An 18,242-nucleotide genomic window follows, 5' to 3' on the forward strand; every position below is an offset into this window, starting at 1 on the left:
AGCACACCCATTTTTTTAAATCTTTTGTGTTTAGTTGCTTGCTTAAGGAGGTTGAAAACCATCATGGATGGTATTGTAATAGGAAACAGGTGATAGAAATTCAACAGCCGTTTTACAACTCAGCCAAATTGCTTGTATCAATTCATCCTTCATGAGGAAAATGAGACAATTCGTTATTTGAAAAAGTGTTTTGCATTCGTCAGTCTGTAGATCAACACACTGATCCAAACCTCCTACTGGTGTCCAAATTAGTGGTCAACGTTGATCATACAGAAAACCACCCACTTACTTGCATATAGTTTGTCAGTCCAAACTTTGAATGGAAGATATCCATGAACAACAGGAATCCATGATGGGAGAAGCAAAAAAAAAATTGTGAAGGAGCCAAAATACTGTTCACAAACGCATTCCGAGAACTGCTTGAAAAATCCCAAAAAGTTTCTCAGTTTATTAGTGAATGAATGAATAAATGGGCAAATGCGCAGGGGTATGAAATGACAGATGGGGGAAGGGCATCAGTTGTCAGACTCAGATATTTCTACCATTTCCTGGGTAATAGTTCAGGTACATATGCCTGGAATTGTCCAAGTCTATTTTCTAAAGGGACCCAGGTAGCAAAGGAAATTCCCATCAGAAATACAAAGCTCCTGAGCAATTTCGCAGAGTCAGCACTTCGGATCTTCCATGGCATCCCAATGCACATCTTGGATTGTGCATACTATTTCAGACCATCCAGAAGATCAAGCCTATTGTATTTTAGTCTTGAGAAGGATTTACCCAAACCCCACAAATGTTCATCATGCAATTGGTTGAATTATCAGGGAAAGTACCAATCTATGCTCTGGTTACTGACTGAGGCTTGTAGTTACCACAGAACATGATAAACTAAACTTTAAAATAAATACTCAGTACTCAGGATACTTTCCATGCTGTTCTTACAATCCTTACAACTGCTTTGAACATTACACTTTTTAAACACTGTTTCACATTTCATGTCGGTTGCAATATATGGAACTGGCAAGAAAGACAACATAAGTCAATTCCAGCAAAATTTAGAAAATGTTTCTATTAAATATACAATGAACAATACAGAGAAAATACAAAATACAGTTGGTTTTAACTTAAGAGCAAAAAGCCAGCTTTAACATCCTAACAATAGTTTTTGATTATATACAACAAAGTAAAAAAAGTTTGTCTTTAAAAAGGCACCATATATCTGAGATTAATTTTCTAACTGTTAAGTGCACGATGTGAGTAATTAAATGCCTACATACCAAATTTTTGAAGTTAGGCATCCTTACCATCCCCAGGGTTTTTTAAAAAAAAGTCTCGTTTTATACTTAGAACAAGGTTAATTTTGGAACTTGAATAAAATTAAATTTTTGAAATGCTATATACAGTCATGACTTGGTATTTTTAACTAGATTATTCCCATTTCGAATGAAACAATACTTTTATAGGCAGGACAGAGTGGTACAGTGCAATGTTACAGGCTTTAGAGCCAGAGCCATTTAAATATATGTACATTATATACCTTTTCTCTCTAAAAATGGTTTAGTGCCTTAATATGTAGGTGAAGTGATTGTTACCTTCTGCTTGACAACTATTATTTTTCACGTATAGTAACTCCTACTTATCCATCAACTTCTGACATTAGTCAATTACAATTCCAGCCTGTGCATCTCACTTACTACTTTGCACAGAACAGTTTCATCAGTTCAGAAGTGCCTCAAGTGCCATGCGATTTCATATAAATTGTGCACACAACTCACTGATCTCATTATAATTATAGGCTTACAGCTGAGCTTTTCATATAGTCAACCATTCCTGAACATATCTTTTCCGACAAATTGGTTTGCAATAAGAGGACACCACTTTAATAGCAAAATAGACATCATACATCTCACTGGGTCAGTCAGTATAGCAATTTCCATCAACTTGAAATCAGTAAAAAGAAAAATTGGGTACAAATATACATTGGATCAACCACAACTGATCAACACCCTATAGCACACTGTATGAGGAATTTCTATTGCAATCCTCTTAATGTAGTCTAGACTTAATGCTCAACATTAATCAAGACTCAGACACTTCTGCTTTGTAACTGTAACACTCTTCTAGATATGTATTATTCTATGGTCTTTTAACAGGGCTTGTGTATTTGTGGGATTATGGTATTTAAGAGATACATCTGTTATATAGCAGCATTTCTGTTCTATTCCAGGCATAACATTACTATTGAACCAGTCACTAATCTGTGTACTAAAAGATATCAAGTCACAACTGTAATATAAATTAGATAAATCTACATTAGGTATAAATATTTCTTGCACAGATGATTATGAACAGAAATATATTCAAAATGATTGAAATTAAGAAAAATCTTGGCTGGGAAATGATTAGTAAAACTAATCAATTGCATTTTTTACATAAAAAGAAACCACTAATCACTTATCACGATCATGGCTATTCTATCAACAATATTGGCCATCAGAAGTGGTCCACATTTATACATGAAATAAGCAGATAATTAAGTCCTCTCTCTACCCTACTCCCACCTTCCAAACTCCTGGCCCCACTGCTTCAAGCCAGCTCTGAATCAGCACTTAAGAGAACTGGGCTCAGGATTCCTATTTACTTTTTCACCTAGCGAAATGGCACTGAATAAAAGAAGCCAAGAAATAACTGGAACAGGAGGGAGAACATAAATGTAATCTGGAACACTGTCATTGCAACATTTTAGTGGAACATTATTATCCATCATATGTCCAGTTAAACTCTGAAAAATACCAAGTATCATAATTACTATTTTTGTCCTTTCCCAAAGCAACAGGAGTCAAACAACACCAGTATGAAGTACTCTGGTACAAGTCCAACACTCATGGCAGCAGTGACAAAGGCAGTGACAGTTTCTGACCCAAGTACAGTTTTGTTTGAGGCATACTGGTTGCAGCATTCTCAATAAAACTGTTTACAAGACTGCACACTATGCTGTTATTCTTTTGTCCCCAAATTCTTAAATTATCGTAGTGTCCCCTACAAATTATAAAAGATTTTAATGCAATTTGATTAAATAAAGGTAAGGCTTCCTTATGTTCTGGCAATATCTGTGGAAAAGAGGCGAACATCTTGTCTACTAAGCGTACACCAATAATATACTGCATATGCTAAATTCCTCAGATTTGAGACTAAATTGGCTTATTACAGATATTGGAGAACTTGCATAGGAGTAAAACAACGTGTGGTGCATTTAAAACAAGCACATTGTAACCAATAGACTGAAATGTACATGAACACAATCTGCCTGAAGCTACACAATACATTAAAGCAAAATTTTCAGGATGTCAAAATTTTGTTATAACAGTACCAGTTTAGCCTGGCAATATGGATCTGAAATTTGTTTGTCAAGGTATGCTGCAATGTCACATGCTTCTATCCCACGAATACATATTTAAAAAGCAAATTGCTAAAGTATAATGGCATTCTGAACAGACATCTTTTCCTTTTTTTGATGGGGACGAGAGGACGATCACATAACCTGGATCTATACACATTTTAACCCCATCAGTTGTCAATACTGAAACTGGTCTATATCAACTATGTATGGAATATATTTCAGATGGTGTAAAAGGCTTCTGAAACCGGTGGAAACCAGAATTAGCTGACTTCAGACAGCATGTTAATCATATTCATGAAAGCAACAGAAAGGAAATCAGGGAGCTTTGCAATTAGTCTGAGTCATCATTTTTTTCCTGCTCTATAACAAGTATCAGCTAGGAGAAATATTTTTGAATATTACCCAATAACTCATGTATAGAAAGTGCTCATGGGATGTTAGATGCCTTCAAGGCAGAGATCGACAAATTCTTGATCTCACAAGGAATCAAGGGCTACTGGGAGAGTGCAGGGAAGTGGAGTTGCCCATCAGCCATGATTTAAATGGCAGAGTGGACTTGATGGGCCAAATGGCCTTACTTCCACTCCTATGTCTTATGCCTCGATGCCAGATACAGAACAGCTCAGCTGTGAGGTCCTAACTGTTGAGTTATCTTCCAACACAGTTTTGGCTCATTATTCAAGAGGGTAAACTTTGACAAGATGTTAGAAGAATATTATCAGTGCCACAGACCATTCATTGGTGTGAGACAGTGACTCCAGTCAGAAAATTGGAGGGGAAGTCTGAATTTGTTAAGCTTAGGACTAGGACAGATGTTAGTGATCATTTAAGAAAGTCTCTGTACTTAGCGAGCCATAAAAGAAGATTTAACTCTAATCAGTAACGAACAATTTCATATATAATCCAGAGTGTCTGAAATGATATGTTCCAGTTTTTTTTTGTAATCCTGAACAAAAACAAGAGGAAACCCACCAAGATTTATTGAGGTTGGAGATTCAGTACAACTCTGGCTCCCACCTCAAAGGCTATTTGTCTCTCTTTTGTACAAAGTTATTGGTCAAAGAGTGGCTCTTCAATACATAACAGCCTGTGGTCTTATCATGAAACTGTTCTGTTTTGAGTATATAATACATCCATTGTTAAATGGTTAATGTAATAATTTGAGCTGGAATGTTTTGTTTAAGGCAGTGCAGATACTTCTTGAAACAGTTTGTACTGTTACAGTTCTATGAAGGTCTGGTTGGATACATTATCTTTCCATGAACATTGCTTCAAAGAATGTGAGTAGAAAGCATACATATCCTTAGTCCATTTTTGTGGCTTCCTGAAGTACTTCAGCTTCATACACGCTTCAGCTAGAATAAATGAGATCCATTTTGCATTTTTTTCACAACAAACCTCAACATGATTAGATTCTGTATTTTCAACACCCTTTATTGCCTGCTTACTGTGTCCTTGGTGAAAAAAGTTTAAATCAGGATTTCTACCATCTCATTATCAGCAAGGTCTTGCCCAAATGGAGAAGGGGGAGCTTTCCTGTCGAGTGTACTGGTTAGAAGAGAATTGTCTGTGGAGAAAAACAAAACATTGATTTGGTTATTAAAATAAAAAAGTATGCAACTTCAGTAAGATCAAGTAACTTAAGTGGGAGCTTCAATTAAATCTCAGAATACAATTTCTGCCTCAGCTCAGAGATTTAAATGTATTTCAAGGTCACTGCATTAAAACAAATCATCTTATGATTATTATAGTAGTACTGGAATACTTATGATCTTTTCTTCACAAGTTTTACAGAAAAATTAAGTAGAATTCTGCAAAGAGACAACATCAGTTCAAACTACTAAAATTAAACCTGTATTCACTGGAAAAAATATTTAGGTCTTTAACATGCTAAAAGTCAACCATGAAGATACAAACATGACCTTAAAACTTCAGCACAGATGTACAATACCAGTAAGTTTCAATTCAGAATTTTAGCATGGGTAATCTAAAGTGGACTGAACACTTTTCAGGATCTAAAGTGCCAGCCTCGCTCTCTCTCTCTCTCTCTCTCTCTCTCTCTCTACACAGGGCTCCGTTCTTTGCAGAGAAAAGAACATGTACTCTGACGAAGGGTCTAGGCCCGAAACGTCAGCTTTTGTGATCCTGAGGTGCTGCTTGGCCTGTGTTCATCCAGCTTCACGCTTTATTATGTTGGATTCTCCAGCATCTGCAGTTCCCATTATCTCTGATACAACATGTACACACTGCGTCTGTTTCAACTCAACAAAATAGGTAACAACTATTCTCCGATTCCTTTTTCAGGACAATGTCTTGACAAATCAGAGTCAACCTAACTGGTTTAAAATTTAAACAAAACTTGGCAGTGAATTGACAGTCATGATTAACTGGTGCATTCCACATTTCAAAACTGCTACCAGTCAGAGTTCACTTGTCAACCAAATGTTGCTTTTCCTTTAGTTTGGCGTTTCTTGCAAATTGACCTGATGAATGCGACACAAAAAGCTTTGACAAAGGGCATCTTTTTACAAGAATATTCAAATTGGAATTATTTATATCATTTTGACTCAGAGGAATAGATTTAGTGGAAAACTTCCAAAATTATCAGAGCTAATTAACTGTAAAAAACCCTAAATGAATATTTGATTTCTCAAATGATTTAGGTCAAGTAAAGAGACATGGATAATTAAATGTAATGTATGATATTATGTGCACAACCAGCACCTATGACTTTAGCACATTACCAGCAGCTGGAACAACAGTGGTGTGTCTGCTCACAGCGAGTTCAACTATTTAATGGTCCAATTAAAGACAATTTCTTATCCACTCTATTGTTTCTTTCCTGCTTTTGGAGATTGCCAGCGTCCTCCCAGCAGGTTCCCAGGATGTAGGCTTCTTTAGTGATTGCTGTGTAGCTCACAAAGCCAACCTTCTGTCCCTAGCAAAGGCACCAATATTCAAAACTTAGGATCCTCCCAAGGCTGGCTCAAGGACATCTATACCCTCTTCAAGGGCATTTCCGCATGGAGCCATTCACATCCTTGTCCTGCAACCTTGGCAGTGACCACCACTAGAAGTGGCACTGCTGAGATTACTGAGCATCTGATAGGGTTGTAACACTTGGAGACAGGCCACTGTTCTCAACTGAACATTGACCGTGGCATCAGCCTGCTAAATTGGCTGATGTCAAGACACCAACCACAGGCCCCTATTTCTTACTGTCCTAGGTTGGTTCCCACTCTCAGTCCAGCTGCATGACGTCTTCATTTCCATCAAAATTCAACCCATTGTTCCAGGAAGACTGGAACCAATGAGACTTATCTGTGGAATGCAACCAGTCAGGTTTATTTAACATATTACAATGCTTGGCTGACACCCTGCAGTTTACTATTTGCATTTGGTAGGAAAGAGTCATCTTAAAACTTCGTACAAGAAAAATTCATTTCATTTACACAGTGGGAGTAAGTTTCAAAATGGTCGTTTACCATTTGCCTACAGAGTATTTTGGCAGCTGAAGAAATTACTGACTGTCTTTTCTTAACTGATCATAAAGTTGCTACTAAGGTGCATATTTGTTTTACTTATGAATTTGTTGAAAAATATTAGCATTGACAAACATTCTTTTTGTACAGCTTTAGCCTGCAAAAAACATTCAAAAGGTCAGGAACAAAAACAGCAATTACTATAAAAAGTCAGGAGAACTGGCAATATCTGTGGAGAGAAAGCAGAGTTAACATTTCTGGTCCATTCACTCTTTTTCAGAACTGTTTGATGGAGGGTCACTAGATCCAAAACATTGACTCAACCTTCTCTCTACAGATGCTCCTCGACCTACTGAGTTTTCCCCAGCAAATTCTGTTTTGCTTCTAATTTCTAGCGTTTTTGTTAAAATTCACAATTCAGGTATAGCACAAATTACAGTCTTACTGCCAACAGGCAGGGGAGGCTTTCATCTTATTAGTCTGATCTTTGTCTCCAACCAAGGTTTCTATTTCTAATGGTCATCAAATAATCCACACTGCACTGTGACCCCATGGAGGTTAGTGACCCACAACAATCTCTCTTTGCAACCCACCTCTCATGTTTAATTAGTCATCATGTGCGCTTACATATGATGACTGAATATGTGAGAAAATAGAAAGTCAGAGGAACCTATTGATCCATAACTAGAGACCAGTCACTGACTTTGGGCCATAAAAGTGGGCACATTTTAAAAAAAAAGATAAGAAATCTCTATAGGTTGCATTTGCACCCATTAACAACACAGGAAATAACTGGCCTTGCAAGATTGCTTGTCATTCAAATAAATCACGTCTAATGCTCTACATCAGTGCCATTTCCCCACACTATCCTCATATCCCTTGATAGCTCTCATATCTAGAAATCCATTGACCTCCACTGTAATTTAAGATACAGACTTCCAAGGGTTCACCATCCTAATCGAAAAAAATTCCCTTTCATCTCAATACTAAATAGTCTGTATCTCACTGAGATTGTAACCCTGATTCCAGCTGCTCCCAGATAGCAGAAACATCCTTTCTGCATATATCCCATCAAGCCCTGTAAGACATTTATCTGCTCATTCTTCTAAACTCTAGAGAAAACACATGCAGTTTTCTTAATCTCTATTCATAAGGCAATCCTGCCATTTCAGGGATCAGTTTGACGAACCTTCATTGCACGATTTCTATGGCAAGCATATCCTTCACTGGGTTAAGAGGTCAAATGACTGTGGGTAGTGGTTACCCAAGTTAATGCAGGTTTTTCTTTCCTGACTGTATGCTAGCATATGAATCTTAAAAGACTGATGCAAAAAAAAATCAAATCATTACTATTCAGATAGGAATCCTTAAGCCGAAAACCATGGGACCAACTGGTTTTTGGAGAAAGAATATTTTCATTTTTTGCATAGATTTAACCCCATCCCTTCCCCAAAAGTTCCATTCTGGCCCTTTGGGAAAAAAGACTTTGGTTGGTCCAACTGGAACTAAAAGTGAAGTTTCCTTCTAAAGGGCCCAAATGAACATAAAAAGACCTGTAAACATGCAGCATTCAATCCTTTCGGGGGAAAAAACCTTGATTTTAGATCTATTCAGGCCAACTGAAGTTATTCCCAAATCAAAGGTCCCAAAATAAGCATGTTGACAGGGTCCATTCAGGTCACTATGAAAAAGACCTACGGTTTTGTCTCTTTTTGGTTTTCAGACATGCAGATAAAGGATACCTGTAGCACATTCAATAGCCTAGCAAGATCTGATTGCTACATTAACACAATTACCCTTATGTAGCTGAGACTATAGGACAAATATCATTGAACAAAATACCTGTTTTTTCCATGCTTGCAGGGCTAGTACTGCCTGGCTTTCCTTGTGATGGTGAGGCAGTGCCCAATTTGTTATGCTCAGGACCTCTTTCTGTCTGGGTGCTGCTATCCCGGCTTCCTGTTTTAGAATGCGCTGAAAGAAGTGGTGTGGAGGGTAGAACCGGTGAAGAGGAGGCAGAATGAGATTCATTCCTATCTGTGCTGAGCAGAAAACCTGAAGGAAGAGAAGGCATATTAAAAACAGATTAAAATGTAGTTCCTGCTCGGCCTGCTGTGTTCATACAGCTCTACACCTTGTTATCTCGAATTCTCCAGCAACTGCGGTTCCTATTATCTTTTAAAACATAGTTCTTTTGACTACCCAACCAAGTGATGGTTTCTGTTAAGTAACAAGAGGAACTCATGTCCACGTGATCATTAATGATGTATAGAAAGAAACAAACAAGCAAGAAGAAATAATCTTTTACAACTTCTTTTCCAATATTTTATTCAACCAGTATTAAATCTAATATATTTAGACATACAATTCTTGGCTGGACTCTCAGCTGATTCCACACAGTCAAAAAGAAGTTTCATTTTTAAAAAAGATAATAAAGTGTGAAGCTGGATGAACACAGCAAGCCAAGCAGCATCTCAGGAGCACAAAAGCTGATGTTTCAGGCCTAGACCCTTCATCAGAGAGGGGGATGGGGTGAGGGTTCTGGAATAAATAGGGAGAGAGGGGGAGGCAGACCGAAGATGGAGAGAAAAGAAGATAGGTGGAGAGGAGAGTATAGGTGGGGAGGTAGGGAGGGGATAGGTCAGTCCAGGGAAGACAGACAGGTCAAGGAGGTGGGATGAGGTTAGTAGGTAGGAAATGGAGGTGCGGCTTGGGGTGGGAGGAAGGGATGGGTGAGAGGAAGAACAGGTTAGTGAGGCAGAGACAGGCTGGGCTGGTTTTGGGATGCAGTGGGGGAGGGGAAGAGCTGGGCTAGTTGTGTGATGCAGTGGGGGGAGGGGGCGAACTGGGCTGGTTTTGGGATGGGGTGGGGGAAGAGGAGATTTTGAAGCTGGTGAAGTCCACATTGATACCATTGGGCTGCAGGGTTCCCAAGCAGAATATGAGTTGCTGTTCCTGCAACCTTCGGGTGGCATCATTGTGGCACTGCAGGAGGCCCATGATGGACATGTCATCTAAAGAATGGGAGGGGGAGTTGAAATGGTTCGCAACTGGGAGGTGCAGTTATCTCTTTGAAAAAAAGTTTTTAAAAATGAACTTAACCAATTTTTCTAACTAACCCGTTCAGAGATGTTATTATACACCACTGGAGCAGATGGGGCTTGAATCTAGGCCTCCTGGTCCAGGGGTAGGGACACTACCATTGCACCTCAAGGGAGTTTAATTATTATCTGAACTCTGTTATTGACCATTAGTGTTACTAAATTCTACCAATAAATCTCACAATTCCTTCTTTTAAAAAAGATGTTTACCCAAACTGCCTTTCCAGCTCTTGTCTTCCTTCTTCTCCTCAATGATTGGATTACTGGACAGCAATGTGGGATAAGACAAAAGTCCAGATGTAGCATTAGAAATTGAAACAAGGGACTTTGATGGTCTTAAAGCAGCTGGTTGTTCCGTTTTGACTTGTTCTCTCCGTGATCTCTGTTGGAGAACTTTGATCATAGCATCTTTCTCAATAATTTGAGCATGGAGATTCTTAATCCTGGAACAAGACACGCAGAATTAAAATGATCTATTATCAGAATCCATTTAACATTTAAAAACTTTTATTTTGTGAAACAAAACAGGAAAGATTAAATGAAGAGCACTGACAGCATGGAATCTGAAAGATGGCATCAGTCGTTTTGCAATAGGACTAGTAACCAGAATCACTGAGTTTATTTGAAACAGAAAATCAACTTGATGGATGAGCGATAGATTTCAGTCTATGTCTACCAGAAATCCAGTGGGAGTTAATTATGTCAGGATGATGATCAAAGTCTACTGGTGTGATGCAGATCAGTGTTGTAGAGACCTGTGCCACCCAACTTTGAGAAGACTCTGAAGTTACATGTTAAAAAGTTCAAAAGTGTAGCAAAACAGGAAAAGCTGAAGACAAAAAGAAAAAGCAATCACTGAAAGCATGCATTATGTGCCTTTTAGATAAGTGACAGATCTCTCATAATATAGGCTATGGGGATTTTGGAGTCTGATGTTCTAGCTTGACACGTCTTTAACATCATAACTCAGATACTCTCCACAAATTAGTCCAAATTAGCATATTGTGAGGTCAATTAAAGGCAAATTGTTGTAAGGCCCTCAGCTGAAGGACAGCTCCTTTTGTTGAAAAGGCCAGCTCTGTATAGATGAGAAATAAATGATAAGTTTTCTTGCAAAAAAATGATTCACGGTTATTTCAGAGTATTTCTAGAAGTATGACATCTGAAAGGAGAAGAAAAAAAATACAAGATCTATACAGAAGGTGTCAATTAAGCAAAATACAAATAAAATTTTCTCCCTTTTAAAATACACATGTATGACTGGTTATTTAAGAAAACACAGTAGCTTGTTTTAAGATGACATGAATGCATTTGGCCCACCTGCTTTCCATGTCGAGGCACCTCCTATTGGCCATCAGAATTTCCTCTTCTTCCTTCTGGATCCGAGCTTCCAAGGATGTTTCGTAGCTACCATTTGGAGAATGGCCGAGAACTGTGGTATCCCTGACAACAGACACAACAATTATAATTAGTACAGTAGTTAATTCTGATTAGTAATTAAATTGTTTGCCTTTACACAGATTTAAGTTAACAAACCCACAAACTACCGGTGTTACCATGTTATAGAAACCAAGGGTTCTTGGGCTTAATTCACAATCTTGCTACATTCACTGATTTAAGTCTGCTTGGAAGTAGAAGTGTCACAATTGATTTAACCTCACTGGATGAGGTTCTAGGCCCTGACAGCTGTTCAGATGAGGGTGCATCCATGAGGCTTTTGACACAATGTGGGATGACAGGTAAAAAATGGTTACTTAGGTAACATACCAAACAGCAACTCAAACTCTGAACCATCGGGAGTTAGTGCCATCACGATATAATTAGCTAAGATACGGTAGATGCATCTGGCCGAAAGATTCAGTTGCTATATATCAAACCTCATTCATGTTTACTCTGTCAGAAATCCTCATTCAAGTACAAATAATTATTTTACTTTAGTAGACATTGCAGCAACAAGACATAGACCATAAGACATAGGAGTGGAAGTAAGGCCGTTCGGCCCATCAAGTCCACTCCGTCATTTAAATCATGACTGATGGGCGTTTCAACTCCACTTCCCTGCACTCTCCCTGTAGCCCTTGATTCCTTTTGAGATCAAGAATTTGTTGATCTCTGCCTTGAAGGCATCCAACGTCCCAGCCTCCAATGCACTCTGCGGTAATGAACTCCACAGGCCCACCACTCTCTGGCTGAAGAAACGTCGTCTCATTTCAGTTTTAAATTTACCCCCTCTAATTTTAAGGTGTGCCCACGGGTCCTAGTCTCCCCGCCTAACGGAAACAACTTCCTAGTGCCCACCCCTTCTAAACCATACATTATCTTGTAAGTTTCTATTAGATCTCCCCTCAACCTTCTAAACTCTAATGAGTACAATCCCAGGATCCTTAGCTGTTCATCATACGTTAAACCTACCATTCCAGGGATCATCCGTGTGAATCTCTGCTGGACACGCTCCAGGGCTAGTATGCCCTTCCTGAGGAGTGGGGCCCAAAATTGGACACAGTATTCTAAATGGGGCCTAACTAGAGCTTTATAAAGCCTCAGAAGCACATTGCTACTTTTATATTCCAACCCTCTTGAGATAAACGACAACATTACATTCGCTTTCTTAATTATGGACTCTACTTGCAAGTTAACCTTTACAGAATCCTGGACCAACACTCCCAGATCCCTTTGTACTTCTGCTTTGTGAATTTTCTCACCATTTAGAAAATAGTCCATGCCTGTATTCTTTTTTCCAAAGTGCAAAACCTCACATTTACTCACATTGAATTTCATCAGCCATTTCCTGGACCACTCTCCTAAACTGTCTAAATCTTTCTGCCTTCCCCACCTCTTCAGTACTACCTGCCTGTCCACCTATCTTTGTATCATTGGGAAACTTCGCCAGAATGCCCCCAGTCCCTTCATCCAAGTCATTAATGTATAAGGTCAACAGCTGTGGCCCCAACACTGAACCCTGCGGGACACCACTTGTCACCGGTTGCCATTCCGAAAAAAAAGCCTTTTATCCCAACTCTCTGCTTTCTGTCAGACAGCCAATCCCCAATCCAAGCCAGTAGCTCACCTCGAACACCATGGGCCCTCACCTTGCTGAGCAGCGTCCCGTGAGGCACCGTATCAAAGGCCTTTTGGAAGTCTAGATAGATAACATCCACTGGGTTTCCCTGGTCTAACATACTTGTTACCTCTTCAAAGAATTCTAATAGGTTTGTCAGGCATGACCTCCCCTTACTAAATCCATGCTGACTTGTTCTAATCTGACCCCGCACTTCCAGGAATTTAGAAATCTCATCCTTGACAATGGATTCCAGAATTTTACCAACTACCGAGGTGAGGCATACAGCCTATAATTTTCCATCTTTTGCCTTGATCCTTTCTTAAACAAGGGGGTTACAACAGCAATTTTCCAATCATCTGGGACGTTCCCTGACTCCAGTGACTTTTGAAAGATCACAACCAAAGCCTCCGCTATTTCCTCAGCCACCTCCCTTAGAACTCTAGGATGTAGCCCATCGGGGCCAAGAGATTTAACAATTTTTAGACCTTTTAGCTTTTCTAGCACTTTCTCTTTTGTAATGCCTACCACACTCAACTCTGCCCCCGGCTCTCCCTAATTGTTGGTATACTACTCATGTCTTCCACTGTGAAGACTGACGCAAAGAACTTATTAAGTTCTTCAGCTATTTCATTATCTCCCATCACTAGCCTTCCAGCATCAATTTGGAGCGGCCCAATATCTACTTTTGCCTCTCGTTTGTTTCTTATGTATTAAAAGAAGCTTTTACTATCATTTCTAGCATTACTAGCTAGCCTACCATCATATTTGATCCTCTCCTTCCTTATTGCTCTCTTTGTTATCCTCTTTTTTTTTGTAGCCTTCCCAAACTTCTGATTTCCCAGTGCTCTTGGCCACTTTATAGGCTGTCTCTTTTTCTTTGATACATTTCCTGACTTCCTTTGTCAGCCATGGCTGTCTAATCCCACCCCGGATAATCTTTCTTTTCTTTGGGATGAACCTCTGTACTGCGTCCTCAATTACACCCAGAAACTCCTGCCATTGTTGCTCTACTGTCTTTCCCGCTAGGCTCTGCTTCCAGTTGATTTTCGTCAATTCCTCTCTCATGCCCCTGTAATTACCTTTATTTAACTGTAATACCATTACATCCGATTTTGCCTTCTCTCTTTCAAACTGCAGACTGAACTCTACCATATTATGATCACTGCCTCCTAAGTGTGTCCTTGCTTTAAGATCTTTTATAAAGTCTGGCTCATCACATAGCATTAAGTCCAGAATAGCCTGCTCCCTTGTGGGCTCCATCACAAGCTGTTCCAAAAAGCCATCCTGCAAACATTCCATGAATTCCTTTTCTTTGGATCCACCGGCAACATTATTCACCCAATCCACCTGCATATTGAAGTCCCCCATCATCACCGTGACCTTGCCGTTCTGGCATACCCTATTTCTCGGTGCATCTTGCACCCCTGGTCTTGATCACTGTTAGGAGGTCTGTACATAACTCCCATTATAGTTTTTTTGCCTTTGTGGTTCCTCAATTCCACCCACACAGACTCCACATCTTCTGACCCTATGTCATCCAGTGCCATAGGTTTAATTTCATTCTTAACTAACAAGGCAACCCCAACCCCTCGGCCCACCTCACTGTCCTTTCGATATGTTGTGAATCCTTGGATGTTTAACAGCCAGTCCTGAACTCCCTGCAACCATGTCTCTGTGATGCCTACCACATCATAATCATTCAAGAGGATTTGTACTGTTAATTCATCTACTTAAATCCAGAAGCTTCAGGAAAAAAAGGTCTCTTTTCACTTGTGAAAAAGATTGAGGGCAACCCAATACAGACAATGTTGCAAATGAAGCAAGGTTTTGATAGAGTGCATACGGAGGGAAAGTTTCTACTTGTGATGTGGAGCATGGCTAAAAGTTATCAGTAATCATTAGGAAATCCAGGAACAAGTTCTTTGTCCCAAGGAGTGATGAGAGCTTGTAACTCACCACCACGGTTAGTGGTTGAAGTGGTCCACAGATGCATTTAAGGGGAAGCTAGACAACCACAATGAGGCAGATGGTTGCAGTGACAGATTTAAATGGGTAAAAATTGGGAGGAGGCTCAAGTCCAGCAGAAACTGGCTGGGCTAACTAGCCTGTTTTTTGTGACAACACCAATCTAATGCAATCCTGCATAAAAAGCAAATATTTCTTAACTAACCTCCAAAGTGAGTTTTTCAGCAAAGCTTTCTGTTTTTACTTAACTGAAGTCCCAAAAGAAATCCTCGCTGTGTTGATTGTCAATTTGTTAATTGACTATATTGAATTTGCAACCTACAAGACATCTTCATGCAACTACTACATTACTTTTCTGCAAAAACGTGCTCATCAGCACCAGTGACAAAGCCTAATTCAGTGTGGTGGACACATTCCCATTTGGAGACAGCTATTAGTTATTGTTCTGAAAAATACAGATGAATCTCTAGCACAAGGTTACCATTGTGGCCAAAACATTTGCTTCATTTTGTGGTCTAGCAACAATGTGCAGAAATATGAGCATTATCAAAGTCATGTGTGAGGATTTTTAATCATGCCTCGGCTAAAGGAAAGAACTAAATAAAGAAAGAAAGGGAGTGACATAAATTACACAAATTCTTTGAAAATATCATTACTTAAATCAATTTGTCACTAACAACTTACAGTTGGTTGTATGAAATAATTTACAGATGCATCTGTAACTTGGCCTTATTTCAGTTCTACTTTTTACTAAATTCAAAGCAGAATTCCCACAGGCAACGAACTGGATGAATAACTATTCGTATTTGCAATTCATCTTAGTTCTTAAAAGGGCTCCTTTTTCCTCCTTACACTCATGCATGAAAAAAGCACAGAGATTAGATCAGCTGCTACAAAACTTTGAGCAGGTCTTACTCAAAAAGATTGAGCATGGAGTCCAGCAGTGCACTACAGGCAGGCTACTGACCAGTCAGCTCGCTGCCTTCTTTCAATTCAGGATTCATACAATCTACCCTCTTTCCTCCCATTCCACCTCACCTCAATTTCCTGCCCTATGTTTCTATCTATTTCTTTCTATCCTGTTGACAATATTTACCTTGTTTTTCCCTGGTCATTCTCATTTTTCAGTGACTTAGAGGTCAACTTTCTTTTTACTGCTGCTAAAGATGGGATTGAACCAGAAGAGAATGCAAGAGTTCAGGAACATGAAATCAGCCTCTCCAGACACCACCAAGGCCTCTATTGCCCAGCCACTGACAGACAAGTGGAATATTATGCACCTTTCCATCTGTTCTAGGTTTCTCCACCTCCTCGTAAATGAGTCAGAAGCTTCAATTCAGGTCAATGAGGGGAGAAGGCAGGTGTATTTAATCCTACTCACTCCAGTCAAGCAGTTATAAGTTATTAGAAAGTAGAAGCAAAGTTCCAATCATGTATGAGGCTTGTTATATCTAAGACATGAGAGTCCGCTTCTGGCAATGTAACTTGAGGCACAGAAGTAGCTTCGAGGTTAGACCAACCTTTGAGCTGCCACTGTAGCTGCAGCATCCAGTGCAAACTGGCGCATCACACTTTCTTCAAGATACTTCTGTTCCCACTTTGTCATGTCAGCCTCCAAAGCCAGGATGCGCTCTTCCTTCTCACGCAGCAGTTCCATTAAGGAAGTGGCACTACACTCAGGGACAGTGGGGCTCTGGGAGGTACCCTGACGCTGGGCAAGACAAAATGAAAATGGCAATCAGGTGACAGTTTACATTTACATCCTCCAACATCAGCATTTGTTTCTGGAATTATACAGGCCTTTCCAGAATCGTGTTCAGGAAGAGAAATCAATCTTAAAAGTGTTCTTATTTTCTCTTCTCTTTTTCTCTATATACTCATCCTTCCCTTCCTCTGCTGGAAGGACAGTTTAGCAAGCTGCTCTCTATACTTCACCACGGAGCTCTATGGGTGACAACTGCACAATAATGGCAGGACTTGTACACTGTCGTCATTCATAAAATGCAACAGAAACTGGGGTTTTAGGTAGAATTTACTCCATTCAACTTTTATCTATGACTGTGGACAGCTTAGCCATTCTAAACAATGCCACGCACCAGTGACCACTCCTCAGATTAAATCAAAATCAAAGTAAACTGATATTTTACTAAATGAGTGTTCGCAAATGTGATGCCAAGAACTGATCTCACTCAACATCCACGCATTTCCACAGTTCCTAACACAATGATCAGGAGATGGATGTCTTTTATGTCTTTATCAAGGTCCCCAAGGCTAAAAGTACTTATACAACCACGAAAAATTTTAAAAACATCAAATGAGGAAAGGTCCTTCAGCTCAAGCCCAGGCTTTCCAAACACTATAATATCCATTCATCAGGGATTTTACTTCAATCAAACAGGGGAATGTCCTCCTTAAATCCCCTAATCCCTCCAGATGTGATCTTATTTAAAAATAATACAATGTAAATATGAAATGAAATATAAAATTGACACTAGTTTGCAATCTGTGTGAGTGATAATGGGAACTGCAGATGCTGGAGAATCCAAGATAATAAAGTGTGAAGCTGGATGAACACAGCAGGCCCAGCAGCATCTCAGGAGCACAAAAGCTGACGTTTCGGGCCTAGAGATAATGGGAACTGCAGATGCTGGAGAATTCCAAGATAATAAAATGTGAGGCTGGATGAACACAGCAGGCCAAGCAGCATCTCAGGAGCACAAAAGCTGACGTTTCGGGCCTAGACCCTTCATCTCTGATGAAGGGTCTAGGCCCGAAACGTCAGCTTTTGTGCTCCTGAGATGCTGCTTGGCCTGCTGTGTTCATCCAGCCTCACATTTTATTATCTTGTTTCGGGCCTAGAGTTTGCAATATACCTGCTGCATCCGAAGGGATTCCAATTCCCTTTCAAGTCGGGTTCGTAGCCGATGTTCAAGCTGCTCCCGTTTCTCACATGCTGCCTGCAGCTGGATCAGAGCTTGTTGCATTCTTTCTACTTTGTCCACATACACCTGCTTCCTCTTCAACTGCAACGAGAGTCAGAGAAATGTATTCAGCACTTAAAGAGAACACACACCGAAGCCATAAACCACAAGAACTGAGAATCACAATGCAAACAATGATAGCGTATCATTATGACTTATTAACAATTAAACTATTGCAGTATGTCTAAACAGCCTATGCAGAAATCAGGAAGATTTGAACACATCCTAAACTATTACAAATTCTCACTTTCCTGA

General features: G+C 39.6%; 1 protein-coding gene across 7 annotated transcripts in view; it reads right to left on the minus strand.

Annotated features, from left to right (window-relative positions):
- Nucleotides 1-1,115: 1,115 nt before the first annotated feature.
- Nucleotides 1,116-18,242, minus strand: part of amot (angiomotin) — a 146,866-nt gene continuing 129,739 nt past the window's right edge. For all 7 annotated transcript variants that reach the window (XM_059651385.1, XM_059651382.1, XM_059651380.1 and 4 more), the window contains 6 exons: nt 17,880-18,029; nt 16,527-16,717; nt 11,301-11,423; nt 10,191-10,423; nt 8,722-8,934; nt 1,116-4,964 (listed from right to left, as the gene is read on the minus strand). In XM_059651385.1, the coding sequence (XP_059507368.1) occupies nt 4,867-4,964; nt 8,722-8,934; nt 10,191-10,423; nt 11,301-11,423; nt 16,527-16,717; nt 17,880-18,029 (1,008 nt within the window). In that variant the 3' untranslated portion in view covers nt 1,116-4,866. The remainder of the gene's footprint in view (nt 4,965-8,721; nt 8,935-10,190; nt 10,424-11,300; nt 11,424-16,526; nt 16,718-17,879; nt 18,030-18,242) is intronic.

This window comes from Stegostoma tigrinum, chromosome 15, assembly GCF_030684315.1.
Source record: "Stegostoma tigrinum isolate sSteTig4 chromosome 15, sSteTig4.hap1, whole genome shotgun sequence".
Lineage (NCBI taxonomy): Eukaryota > Metazoa > Chordata > Chondrichthyes > Orectolobiformes > Stegostomatidae > Stegostoma > Stegostoma tigrinum.